Consider the following 14,170-nt stretch of genomic DNA (forward strand, 5'->3'; position numbering starts at 1 on the left):
GCAACCAATCTTTCTCCTGATATATATGGTGGTGGTGGGGCCGTGGCAATCAGTTTTCTGTTAGAGCCAGATCCCGCCGCCTGAGCCAATCCTCTCTGTATGTCACCTTCCTGTTGCCACAACTGCAAATAATCGTAATGTTTGATTCGTCTCTTTGCTGATTTAATGAGACATATCCTCCTCCTTAAATTTTGTAACACTTCTGAGCTGAAGCTACCTACTCTTGGGAATTTCTCCCCGTCATGTACAGTCATTCTCTCCCATTCATCACATAAAGCTTCTGTGTGACTTCCATATTTCTCACACATTATATACCTGGCCGACCCAATTGGTCGGACCACTGAATCAACCCGAACCGAGGTTGATCGCCCCCTACCTGAACAAGTGGCCCCCATAGTTCGAAAGTGTTGCTTTATTCAGCCAACCCTTACGCAAAACCAAATGTCCACAATAGGCTGACGGTGGCGGTTTACCGAGTACCCCACTCACTCGCCCACGCCGACCAATACGACCTGATCACACCGATATGGTGCTGGCGTACTCGACCTAGGGCCCCTGCGACCTGAACCTCTATTTACTGGAACCTGCGAGGGTTATCCGAAGAACACTTACTCTTTCCAGTAACTATTGGTTGCTGGATAGTTCCTGAGTGAGCAGCAAACTTCCCTTAAAATAAAAAAATTACACAAATCACGTTAGAATGTACAAATAGCGTTTGTGACCCCTTTACTCTAATGGTATTAGGTCAGATTACTAACTAATGTACACAATTACGTGCGGTCCAATCGTTCAGTACACAAACAACTAAGCTTATGTACGGAAAGACCAATGGAATCGAAAATTTCGGCTGCGAATTCCTTCAGCCAGAGCTTATATGGCCTATATGGGTGTTGCACCAACCCTTTCTTGGTGTTGTGCCTGTGAACTGTATAGCGGACTTCCTTGTCTGCTGTACCTGAACCTGCTGATCTGTTATGACCTCCTGGTCTGTTACAGTATGACCTCCTGGTCTGCTACACTCTAATGCTCAAAATTGTATATTTAACCAGGGATGCCTCCCTAGCCACCGTGCACGTCACTTACACGCATGTACCTCACGAGTACTCGACTTTTCTTGTGGTTCAACCTTTAAAAATTGTAAAAACACTCACTCATCACATGTACACTTTTGTTTCTATTTCTATTTCTGCGCAGAAATTTTTCTTTAGACCAGATGTGTTACCAATTAGGAGCAGGATCTGTTAATTTAAATTTCGGACACCCAAAAATAGACTTGCGTTATTTCTCGCCTCGCGTTATTTACCGCTTTGCGTTAAAAATCAACTTATCGTGACTTGAGCTACGTGGGCGTAACCGGACGCTCCGTTGCGTGATATACGCTGCGTGCGTCGGCCTTTGGATTGCGTATGCAAGTCTTTGTTAGAGACACATGTACGCAAAGCAAAGATCCACCGTAACACAATTTATACTTTTATCAATGTAGATGATCCTTGATCATCTACCACACACCACACTGACTTCGCCTTATCTCCCAGGCAAACCGTGTGTTTGTCTATACTTTAACTATATTACCTCTATTCTTAAACTGTGAAATAACGGCAAATCTCTTTTAGCACGTTTATCAACTATAAAACTGGCAGACAGGAGAGTGATATACGAAAATACACAAATGAAAAAGAAATGCAGATATATATGTGTGCGTGCGTGGATACGCAAGACAGAAAAATAAAGTTTTAAAAGACACTAGCGTTTTGCTCTTACCTCCGGTTCCCGGATTCCTTCAGCACCCTTTACTAAGAGAAGCAGACGCTTATCCCGACAGCACTACGAGGAATACAACCTCCCGCCCTTTGCTGCTGGATAATGTCTGCTGTATCTACCTAGTGCAGATATGTGAAGGACGGGCGAGCCGCCAATTGATAAAGCTGAATATTTATCGTATATAAAACACTTTAAGAGGTCTAAGAACACTGTACGCTATCTACGTAGGAAGTACCGTAAGGGTACGCAAGTTGCGTAGCGATCGCTCAACCGTAGTCGAGACGCTCAAGCGTCGCGTTCGCTTACGGCCCAGAGATCACAGGCAGGCACGCTATTGGCTGCCGACTAACGTAATGATTTGCTATAGCGTAGCGGACGCTCGGGACCACGAGGAGATCACCAGCGATGCAGACGCTCACAACGTTAAACCTTTATATCTATACCTTTAACAACTAAATATACAGTAAACCTTAGTGTGGTGATAGAGTGTAAATGCAACCTGGTGTAACCTGATTAACTACAAAGCTGCTTGAGCGTCACCGACGCTCTGAGATTACTTAACACTATAAGAAATACACAGATACCTGGGCTTAGGGTCCAAAACCTATTATATGTATTATGACTATTATACTTGCAAAAAGAATCACAGTACAAAGCATACACTACAATATAACATAGACTAACTAACCAGATAACTACACAGAAAATACAATACAATACAGTTACTATTTAAAGGGAAATAAGAGAGAAAGAGAAAGAGAGAGAGAAAGAGAGAGAGAGAGAGAGAGAGAGAGAGATTGAGATTGAGAGAGATTGGCTCAGAGTAACAAGAAAGACAATATGATTGCGGAGAAAACTTACGCACAAGGGGAAACGATCGCATGCGCCTCGATATCCAGCTCCCGATTATCAGCAATGAGAACCGTTGAAGAGAGTGAACTGGGTATCGTCGGCCTGCCTATTTATGCCCCACACACAATACAATTCAATGGTCCCTACAATCTCATTGTTCATTGGACACAGGAATTCGGCTTCGCATTATAACAAAAGGTCATAGGTTGATTCATACAGGTGGGCTGTGACTGTTTCCAACTGTCCAGGTGGGTGGGATACTGGGTTTCCCGCCGCATGATTAAATAAGAACAAATAATAGTAAATGGACATAAACTTCTTATGTCCATAACTATTCGCACGAGCGATTGATCCGCTCCAAACCAACACCGGAATATTGCTATTTAAATACTCTTCCGATGGGTACCAAACACTACTGTATGACCCCTGTTAGACCCTTCGTACAATACAAAGAGGGATCTCTCTGTTCAGGAACATGCTATGTTAACCAAACTTTCAGAATCTATCAAAGGGACCATGATCTACAAATTACATTATTAGTGAAAATATGTAACGAATGAGTCGCACGCTACGATTACATAAAGAAAAAGAAATAATACAGCTGCGCCCGGGATTAACAGAGAATATAATGAACCATAGTTAATCAATTAATTGCACATGCAAATACAGGCCACCGAGTGTCAGATCAATTGAGCCCAATCAATATTGCACATAAATGTTTTAATATATAACAAAATAAAATTATATTTAAAATATACTGTGCACAGTATCAAATTGATAATGCTTTAAAAAAGCCAAAAGAGAGAACATATAAAACATAAATCATAAAAGTGTGTCCAATTATGAACACAATAATGTAGCATATATGGTATCTCAGACCTGTCTCAATTAAGAAACGTAGTCATTGAAAAACACTGTTGCGCAATTAGTTTAAACAGTAACTAAGATATCAGTTTAAAGTCCACAATAATGTATGGTGATTACTTAATTTGAACAGATATCTCAGTTCTTCAAGTCCATAAGGTATATAACTATTGTTGTGATAAATACCGTTCGTGCAAAAGGAACTATAATATGAAATGCTTGTTCTCTAAGACAGGTACGTGTGGCGTCCCACCGTAAAGTTACCTGATATAGTTGTGAAATAGGAACCGGTGTTTGGATTAAGCGCACCTCATGTAGCTGCTGGATTGATTGGCAATATTGAGACCGCTGATCCTTGGTTGAATAACAGGAAGAAAGGTGCAGATAGTAACCGCCAGACTGCGCTGGCTTAGATGATCACCTCGTGATGCTCTTACCGGCAAACCCGTCCTGCGGATAGTGCAGATAGTGACCGCCAGACTGCGCTGGCTTTGATTATCACCTCGCAGTGCTCTTACCGGAAAACCCGTCCTGTAGCGAGAGGGAGCCGAGCTGGAGTTATATCACCTCACGCCGACCCGCCGGGTCAGATGGAATAATGTGACCGATGTACTGCAGCGGAGGTCGGCTGGCTGTGTCTCATAGGCACCAATCAAAAATTTCCGTGTCGGTTCAAACCTCTGGGTATCTAACCAGAGGAATTGCGTGTGGCAGGTATCCCAGATGGGAAAATAGGGAGGAGTCCTCCCTATTTTCCCATCAGGGATACCTGCCACACGCAATTCCTCTGGTTAGATACCCAGAGGTTTGAACCGACACGGAAATTTTTGATTGGTGCCTATGAGACACAGCCAGCCGACCTCCGCTGCAGTACATCGGTCACATTATTCCATCTGACCCGGCGGGTCGGCGTGAGGTGATATAACTCCAGCTCGGCTCCCTCTCGCTACAGGACGGGTTTTCCGGTAAGAGCACTGCGAGGTGATCATCCAAGCCAGCGCAGTCTGGCGGTCACTATCTGCACTATCCGCAGGACGGGTTTGCCGGTAAGAGCATCACGAGGTGATCATCTAAGCCAGCGCAGTCTGGCGGTTACTATCTGCACCTTTCTTCCTGTTATTCAACCAAGGATCAGCGGTCTCAATATTGCCAATCAATCCAGCAGCTACATGAGGTGCGCTTAATCCAAACACCGGTTCCTATTTCACAACTATATCAGGTAACTTTACGGTGGGACGCCACACGTACCTGTCTTAGAGAACAAGCATTTCATATTATAGTTCCTTTTGCACGAACGGTATTTATCACAACAATAGTTATATACCTTATGGACTTGAAGAACTGAGATATATGTTCAAATTAAGTAATCACCATACATTATTGTGGACTTTAAACTGATATCTTAGTTACTGTTTAAATTAATTGCGCAACAGTGTTTTTCAATGACTACGTTTCTTAATTGAGACAGGTCTGAGATACCATATATGCTACATTATTGTGTTCATAATTGGACACACTTTTATGATTTAAGTTTTATATGTTCTCTCTTTTGGCTTTTTTAAAGCATTATCAATTTGATACTGTGCACAGTATATTTTAAATATAATTTTATTTTGTTATATATTAAAACATTTATGTGCAATATTGATTGGGCTCAATTGATCTGACACTCGGTGGCCTGTATTTGCATGTGCAATTAATTGATTAACTATGGTTCATTATATTCTCTGTTAATCCCGGGCGCAGCTGTATTATTTCTTTTCCTTATATTTATACACAAACGTACAGAAGTTTGTTTGCAGCAGCGAACGGGAGATACAGAGGTGCGAACATTTTGGATGTACATGTGCATGTTTGCATATGTATATATGTACTTATATATCTAATTTTTCTTCATAAAATTAGCGCCTAGGTTTTTCGTTTTTTTTGTTACGATTACATAAACTCTACCGTAAATACGCATACCGTGCGCCTGCGGGTGCCCGCGACTGTGAGTATGCGCACACACGGGAGAGCGTACGCATGCGCAGCGCGGACCTGAATGAGGTGCAAATATGGCAGTGTGCATAGAGATATTTTTCTGACTTTGACATCACTTATATCTATAGTAATAAATACAGGGACATGACTGGGGAGGTGAGGGGATCTAGGAGTATCACATTAACATCACTTGTATCTATAGTAATAATACAGGGACATGACTGGGGAGGTGAGGGGATCTGGGAGCATCACAGTGACATCACTTATATCTATAGTAATAATACAGGGACATGACTGGGGAGGGGAAGTGATCTGGGAGCATCACAGTGACATCACTTATATCTGTAGTAATAATACAGGGACATGACTGGGGAGGGGAGGTGATCTGGGAGCATCACAGTGACATCACTTATATCTGTAGTAATAATACAGGGACATGACTGGGGAGGGGAGGTGAGGGGATCTGGGAGTGCCACATTGACATCACTTATATCTATAGTAATAATACAGGGATATGACTGGGGAGGTGAGGGGGTCTGGGAGCGTCACAGTGATATCGCCTATATCTATAGTAATAATACAGGGACATGACTGGGAAGGTGAGAGGATCTGGGGTGTTTATTATAATATTTGTTGTCTCACAATTCTCAGGGTTACACAGTAGAGAAGAAGACATCTGGTGAGTATGAGACACCCAGCAGCCATCCCTGCCTGTCAGGAGGACAGAGCAGGATCCAGAGCCCCATCATGGTGCCTCCACCTCACTCACTGATACATGAGAGGCATAATGAGCAGAAGATCCTGGAACTCACCCACAAGATCATTCAGCTGCTGACTGGAGAGGTGACTGCTGGGAATGGGACATTATACAATAGCAACACGGGATGTGTCTGGGTGGTGACTGGAGAGGTAACTGCTGGGAGTCGGACATTTTACAGTAACATCAGGGGACGTGTCTGGGTGATGACTGGAGAGGTGACTGCTGGGAATGGGACATTATACAGTAACACCAGGGGACGTGTTCGGGTGATGACTGGAGAGGTGACTGCTAGGAATGGTACATTATACAGTAACACCAGGGGACGTTGATAAAGCCTAATATTTATCTTACTTAAAACCTAAAGAACACAGTACGCAATTGGCGTATGGAACACCGTAAGAGTACGCACGTTGCGTAACAAACGCTTAGCCGTGGTCGAGACGCACGAGCGGCACGTTCGCTCACAGCCTAAAGCGTACAGGCAAGCACGTTATAGGCTGCCGACTATCGTAATGATACGCTATCAGCGTAGCGGACGCTCGAGACCACAAAGAGATCACAAGCGGCGCTGAAGCTCACAGAGTTAAACCTTTATAACTATACCATAAACAATGTACTTATAATGTAAACCTTTGTGCAGTGATGAGGTGTAAATGCAACACAGTGTAACCATGTTAGTTTAAAAGATGTATGAGCGTCTATGACGCTCTGAGAATACTTAGAAATATAATGAACACACAGATACCGGTCTTAGGTTCTAACACCTTAAATGAACGTTCTATTTCAAAAGAATAAACAGTACAAGTTATACACTACCAAACTAACACAGAATACCTAACCGAATAACTACACATAAAATACAATAGCAGTACAATTATATTTAAGAGGAAAGAGAGAGAGAAGAGAAGAGAGAAGATGGCTCACAATAACAATAAAGACAATATGGTTGCGGAGAAACTTACGCACAAGGGGAACAATCGCATGCGCCTTTCTGGATATCCAGCTCCCGATTATCAGTGATGAGAACCGTTGAAGAGAGTAGAGTGGGAGCTGGATCAGATCGGCTTGTCTATATATACACTACACACAATACAATACAATGGTCCCTACAATCTCATTGTTCATTGGACACAGGAATTAGTCTCTGCATTATAACAAAAGGTCATAGGTTGGTTCATACAGGTGGGCTGTGACTATTTCAAACTGCTCAGGTGGGAGGGGAACTGGGTTTCCCGCCGCATGGGTAATAAAGTGCAAACATAGTATATGTCCATAAACTTCTTATAGTCATAACTATTCGCACGAGCGATTAATCCGCTTCAAACCAACACCGGAATATTGCTAATTAAATACTCTTCCGATGGATACTAAACACCACTGCGTAACCCCTGTCTGACCCTTCGTATCAAACAAAGAGGGATCTCTTTTTCTATGAACATGCTACATTAACTAAACTTTCAGATTCTATCAAAGGGACCATAATCTACTAAATACATTATATGGTTAAAATATGTTACGATTGAGTCGCCTGCTAGGCGTACACAAGCCCTACCGTAAATGCGCATACCGTGCACCCGCGGGTGCACGCAATGGCGAATATGCGCACGCACGGCAGGGCTCATGCACGTGCAGCAGGCACTCGCATGAGGTGCAAATATGGCAATGTGCATCACAATATTTTTCTGACTTTGACAACGTGCTTGGACGATGACTGGAGAGGTGACTGCTGGGAATGGGACATTATATAGTAACTCCGGGAGATGTCTGGGTGATGACTGGAGAGGTGACTGCTGGGAATGGGACATTATACAGTAACACCGGGGGACGTGTCTGGGTGATGACTGGAGAGGTGACTGCTGGGAATGGGACATTATACAGTAACACCGGGGGACGTGTCCGGGTGATGACTGGAGAGGTGACTGCTGGGAATGGGGTATTATACAGTAACACCAGGGTACGTGTCTGGGTGATGACTGGAGAGGTGACTGCTGGGAATGGGACATTATACAGTAACACCAGGGGACGTGTCTGGGTGATGCCTGGAGAGGTGACTGCTGGTAATGGGACATTATACAGTAACACCAGGGGATGTGTCTGGGTGATGACTGGAGAGGTGACTGCTGGGAATGGGGCATTATACAGTAACACCAGGGGATGTGTCTGGGTGATGACTGAAGAGGTGACTGCTGGTAATGGGACATTATACAGTAGCACCAGGGGATGTGTCTGTGTGATGACTGGAGAGGTGACTGCTGGGAATGGGACATTATACAGTAACTCCGGGGATGTGTCTGGGTGATGACTGGAGAGGTGACTGCTGGGAATGGGACATTATACAGTAACACCAGGGGACGTGTCTGGATGATGACTGGAGAGGTGACTGATGGGAATGGGACATTATACAGTAACTCCGGGAGACGTGTCTGGGTGATGACTGGATAGGTGACTGCTGGGAATGGGACATTATACAGTAACACCAGGGGACGTGTCTGGATGATGACTGGAGAGGTGACTGCTGGGAATGGGACATTATACAGTAACACCGGGGGACGTGTCTAGGTGATGACTGGAGAGGTGACTGCTGGGAATGGGGTATTATACAGTAACACCAGGGTACGTGTCTGGGTGATGACTGGAGAGGTGACTGCTGGGAATGGGACATTATACAGTAACACCAGGGGACGTGTCTGGGTGATGCCTGGAGAGGTGACTGCTGGTAATGGGACATTATACAGTAACACCAGGGGATGTGTCTGGGTGATGACTGGAGAGGTGACTGCTGGGAATGGGGCATTATACAGTAACACCAGGGGATGTGTCTGGGTGATGACTGAAGAGGTGACTGCTGGTAATGGGACATTATACAGTAGCACCAGGGGATGTGTCTGTGTGATGACTGGAGAGGTGACTGCTGGGAATGGGACATTATACAGTAACTCCGGGGATGTGTCTGGGTGATGACTGGAGAGGTGACTGCTGGGAATGGGACATTATACAGTAACACCAGGGGACGTGTCTGGATGATGACTGGAGAGGTGACTGCTGGGAATGGGACATTATACAGTAACTCCGGGAGATGTGTCTGGGTGATGACTGGATAGGTGACTGCTGGGAATGGGACATTATACAGTAACACCAGGGGACGTGTCTGGATGATGACTGGAGAGGTGACTGCTGGGAATGGGACATTATACAGTAACACCGGGGGACGTGTCTAGGTGATGACTGGAGAGGTGACTGCTGGGAATGGGACATTATACAGTAATACCAGGGGATGTGTCTGGGTGATGACTGGAGAAGTGACTGCTGGTAATGGGACATTATACAGTAACACCAGGGGATGTGTCTGTGTGATGACTGGAGTGGTGACTGCCGGGAATGGGACATTATACAGTAACACCAGGGGACGTGTCTGGGTGATGACTGGAGAGGTGACTGCTGGGAATGGGACATTATACAGTAACACTGGGGGGGGTGTCTCGGTGGGGAGTGCTGGTAATGGGACATTATACAGTAACACCAGGGGACGTGTCTGGATGATGACTGGAGAGGTGACTGCTGGGAATGGGACATTATACAGTAACACTGAGGGACGTGTCCAGGTGATGACTGGAGAGGTGACTGCTGGGAATGGGACATTATACAGTAATACCAGGGGATGTATCTGGGTGATGACTGTATCATTGTGTGTGCCTGGTTCCTATTAGGTGTCAGGATGTCACTGGCTATGTCTCCATGCAGGAGGGGGAGTATATAGAGGAACACAGGGGTCTGTACAAGGACGTGATGATGGAGAATCACCGGCCCCTCACATTACTGGGTAAGAGGAGACTGTCATGTATTGTACAGGGGAGAGCAGCTATGGGGCCCCCTATATACACACATCATCTGATAATCACATATATACTGTACTTAGTCACTGTGTGTTTCCTACAGATGGGCCCAGAGATACCACAGAGAGATGTCCCCATCCTCTGTATTCCCAGGATTGTTCAGAGGAGAATCACAGGACCCCACAGGAGGATCAGGTAGGTGGGATTTAGGGTCTCCCAATATACCAAAGTGACTGTCACTGGGCTGATACTGAGGTGGGAGTGAAGCAAACAAGAGCAAGTAGGTGACACCGTGCTGCAGTGCAGGGGGCAGATCTGGGAGGAGCATGTCCAATCTCAAATCTGAATTAATCTGTCATACTAAAACTGCCCAGTAGTTGTAGGCTCCGTGCAAAAGCAGCCAGTATTTAACCTGCATACAAACACAAGGTTTGACTAGATGCAATGTTATATGATGTGCAGAGCAGCTGTGTGTCCCATACACTGATATTATACTGTTTCCTCTCAAGTAATAACATCAGGCATTACACTTTATATTCCCTGATCTATTTAGGGGGACCAGCTGACTGATATGAAGATTAATGATATATACAGAGAAGAAGAGACGTATGTGACTCATATGAAGGCAGAAGATATAGAGGGAGAAGAAGAGACGTATGGGACTGATATGAAGGCAGAAGATACAGAGGGAGAAGAAGAGACGTATGTGACTGATATTAAGGCAAAAGATATAGAGGGAGAAGAAGAGATGTATGTGACTGATATGAAGGCAGAAGATATAGAGGGAGAAGAAGAGACGTATGTGACTGATATGAAGGCAGAAGATACAGAGGGAGAAGAAGAGACGTATGTGACTGATATTAAGGCAAAAGATATAGAGGGAGAAGAAGAGATGTATGTGACTGATATGAAGGCAGAAGATACAGAGGGAGAAGAAGAGACGTATGTGGCTGATAGGAAGGTAGAAGATACAGAGGGAGAAGAAGAGACGTATGTGACTGATATGAAGGCAGAAGAAGAGACGTATGTGGCTGATATGAAGGTAGAAGATACAGAGGGAGAAGAAGAGACGTATGTGACTGATATGAAGGCAGAAGATATAGAGGGAGAAAAAGAGACGTATTTGAGGGGTGATCAGCAGTATAAGGAGGAGGAAATCCCTACAGATATCAGCACAGGTGAGTAATAATTACTTATTAAATTTTCTCCTTGCTCAGTCACTACAGCAATCTCTTATCCTACAACATCCTCTATCAGCCCCTATTATACTCCTGCTCTCCCCCTCACATCATGTCACTGTGTGTTACCAGCCCAGAGATCTGACCAGTCTCCTCCCCACACTCTCTGGTGTATCTTATACATCAGGAGCCATCAGTACCTATTATACTCCTGCTCTCCCCCTCACATCATGTCACTGTGTGTTACCAGCCCAGAGATCTGACCAGTCTCCTCCTCACAGTCTCTGGTGTATCTCATACATCAGGAGCCATCAGCCGCTATTATACTCCTGCTCTCCCCCTCACATCATGTCACTGTGTTACCAGCCCAGAGATCTGACCAGTCTCCTCCCCACACTCTCTGGTGTATCTCATACATCAGGAGCCATCAGCCCCTATTATACTGCTGCTCTCCCCCTCACATCATGTCACTGTGTGTTACCAGCCCAGAGATCTGACCAGTCTCCTCCCCACACTCTCTGGTGTATCTCATACATCAGGAGCCATCAGCCCCTATTATACTGCTGCTCTCCCCCTCACATCATGTCAGTGCGTGTCATCAGCAGCCATACTGTGTACTAGCAGTACCTCTGCCTATGGTATTACATGCTATATTATGTACGCTATGGATGTGTTAGTGACATACAGCTGTGAGGTCACAGTATAGTATCCTGGTAGTAAAGTGCATATTACAGATTATGGGAAAACTAGTCAGGTGAAACCCCATCTTGCTGTCAGTATATATGATCCTGCTTGGTGAATTCTCCCATAGATGACACACCCAGGAAGGTCTGGTCACATGCTGGTACATGTCACTTGTCTTACTGTGTGATCTCTGTATGCACTGAGAGTGTCACTATTTGCACTCGGCAGTGTATATATAAACCTCTCCCTATCTCTGGCATGGTGCGGCGGGTGTAGTACGGGTGACCGGCAGTCTCCTGACCGCCGGTCACCTTACCGACGCCGGGATCCCGGCAGCATACCGACGCCGGGATCCCGGCGGGGAGAGGCTAGTGCAGCAAGCCCCTTGCGGGCTCGCTGCGCTCGCCACGCTGCGGGCTCACAGGTGCGCTGCGATCGCCACAGGTTCTATTCCCACTCTGTGGGTGTAGTGGACACCCACGAGTGGAAATAGTCCCTGTTGGTCGGCATGCCGACTATCTGGATAGTGAGCCGTCGGGCTCACCGAGGAGGTCATGTGACTGTCGGTCAGCTGACCGGCGGTCACATGAAGACCACCCGGTGCGGCTGCTTGCTGGGACACAGGCTCGGGATTCCTAATGCCACATGACACAGAGCCTCTGTCATGTATCCACATGACATTCCTGGCAGTGCACACCCATACCATACAGAGGTAAGTGACACTGTCAGAGTAATGTGTTAGGGTCTGGTCCTTGGCGTATCATCTACAGACCCATCAGCAGACAGCAGTAAGGAAAGGGTAACAGCTGGTGAGAACGTTCTCTTCCACCATAGAGGTGTCTTCTGCACAAGATGGCGGGTGTGTAGATTCCATATGTAATACCATGTAGGATCACATGCCGGCACCTTAGGATCGCAGCGTCGGGTTACTGAGAACCACCAAGAGATGTCTCATTCGGTGTCATGATCTAAAGGTAACGACACAGGTAATGTCACCCTTACACCCAGTATGGCCGATACATCAGACATTGCCACAGGCTCGGGAACTCACCTCCAGGCAACGATAGCACCAGGTATGTGGTTACGGGAAGAGAAGTGTCACATAAGTGTCCTGTAAGTCAGAGCAGTATGGACAGTAGATCAATGTTTCCATCAACAGTTACTGGAGAAGCATTTCCGAGTATTCTCAGACAGAGAGTGTGCCAGGAAAGCAATGGGATGGTGGCAGAGGTGGAAAATCTGATATCTTGTGTAGAGAGAGTCACCTCACGCGTTCCATGTAGCAGGCTAGGAGTATACAGTGGCCGAATAGCTGAGACAGAAGTAGGATGTTCCAAGGGACTGGTCCCTACATCAGGAAGTCTTCCAGCTACTGATAGAAAGATTCAGGCTTCTTCAAGTAGTCATTATGGTAACAAAGCAGAACACAACAGAACCCAGGTTTCCAGGGGCAGAAAGAATGGACGCACTGACTGTTTCCTGGTTGTATCCGCTGCCCAGTGTCCCCTCATCTCACAGGCTAAGGAAGATCTAGAAAGAGAAAGTAGAGGTCATGGCAATGCTTCCATTCTGTCCTCATCATCCTTGGTTCCAGGTAGCTTGGGATATGTTCAGGAAGAACCATGGCCTGTGCCTCGCTGTCCACATTATTGTCCCAGGGCCCAGTCTTTCACCTAAACATAGAACTAGATTTATTGCATGGAAATGGAGCAGGAGCATCAGAGTCTGTAATTGAGGCACTTTTGCAGGCAGAAAGATGAGCCCTACATTAGTATATAACAGAGTATGGAAGACATTTATTAAATGGTGTTATTCCACTGCAGATCCAACCAATGCAACCATTCCACAGGTCTTTTACCCTATGCGGTGTGGATTCCTTTATGCCTCTCTATCCATGCACAATGCTTTGTGGGACCTCAACCTTAAGGCTCTGATGGATCTCCCATTTGTAGCACTACATGACGTCTCTCTGAGATTGGTGGCACGGAATGTAGTGACGCTGGTGCCAGTTACTTCTGCCAGAAAGGTTGGAGAGATAAATCGCTTGGGTGAAGAGATCCCTTTGTAAATATCTACAAGGGTACATGGTCTCTAAGAGCCAGGTCAGATATCTTGTCCAAAGATGTATCCACATCTCGCATCACCCAGGAGGTTGTATTACCGTCTTGTTACCTACAGCCGATGGATGGAAAGAAATGGGACCTGCACCCGTTAGATTTGGTGACAGCGATCACTATATATCCATGGCAGAGGGTGTT

General features: G+C 45.6%; 2 protein-coding genes across 2 annotated transcripts in view; one reads left to right on the forward strand and one right to left on the reverse strand.

The window, feature by feature from the left end:
• Positions 1 to 14,170, reverse strand: part of LOC134983641 (zinc finger protein 665-like) — a 201,967-nt gene that overhangs the window by 38,696 nt on the left and 149,101 nt on the right. The window lies entirely within an intron of this gene.
• The window catches only part of LOC134983637 (oocyte zinc finger protein XlCOF7.1-like), a 28,140-nt gene continuing 23,931 nt past the window's right edge, over positions 9,962 to 14,170 (forward strand). The window contains exons 1-3 of the mRNA XM_063949320.1: positions 9,962 to 10,037; positions 10,154 to 10,245; positions 10,604 to 11,228. Coding sequence (XP_063805390.1) covers positions 10,004 to 10,037; positions 10,154 to 10,245; positions 10,604 to 11,228 — 751 coding nt within the window. The 5' untranslated portion in view covers positions 9,962 to 10,003. The remainder of the gene's footprint in view (positions 10,038 to 10,153; positions 10,246 to 10,603; positions 11,229 to 14,170) is intronic.

Source organism: Pseudophryne corroboree, assembly GCF_028390025.1.
Source record: "Pseudophryne corroboree isolate aPseCor3 chromosome 3 unlocalized genomic scaffold, aPseCor3.hap2 SUPER_3_unloc_2, whole genome shotgun sequence".
In the NCBI taxonomy this organism is placed as follows: domain Eukaryota; kingdom Metazoa; phylum Chordata; class Amphibia; order Anura; family Myobatrachidae; genus Pseudophryne; species Pseudophryne corroboree.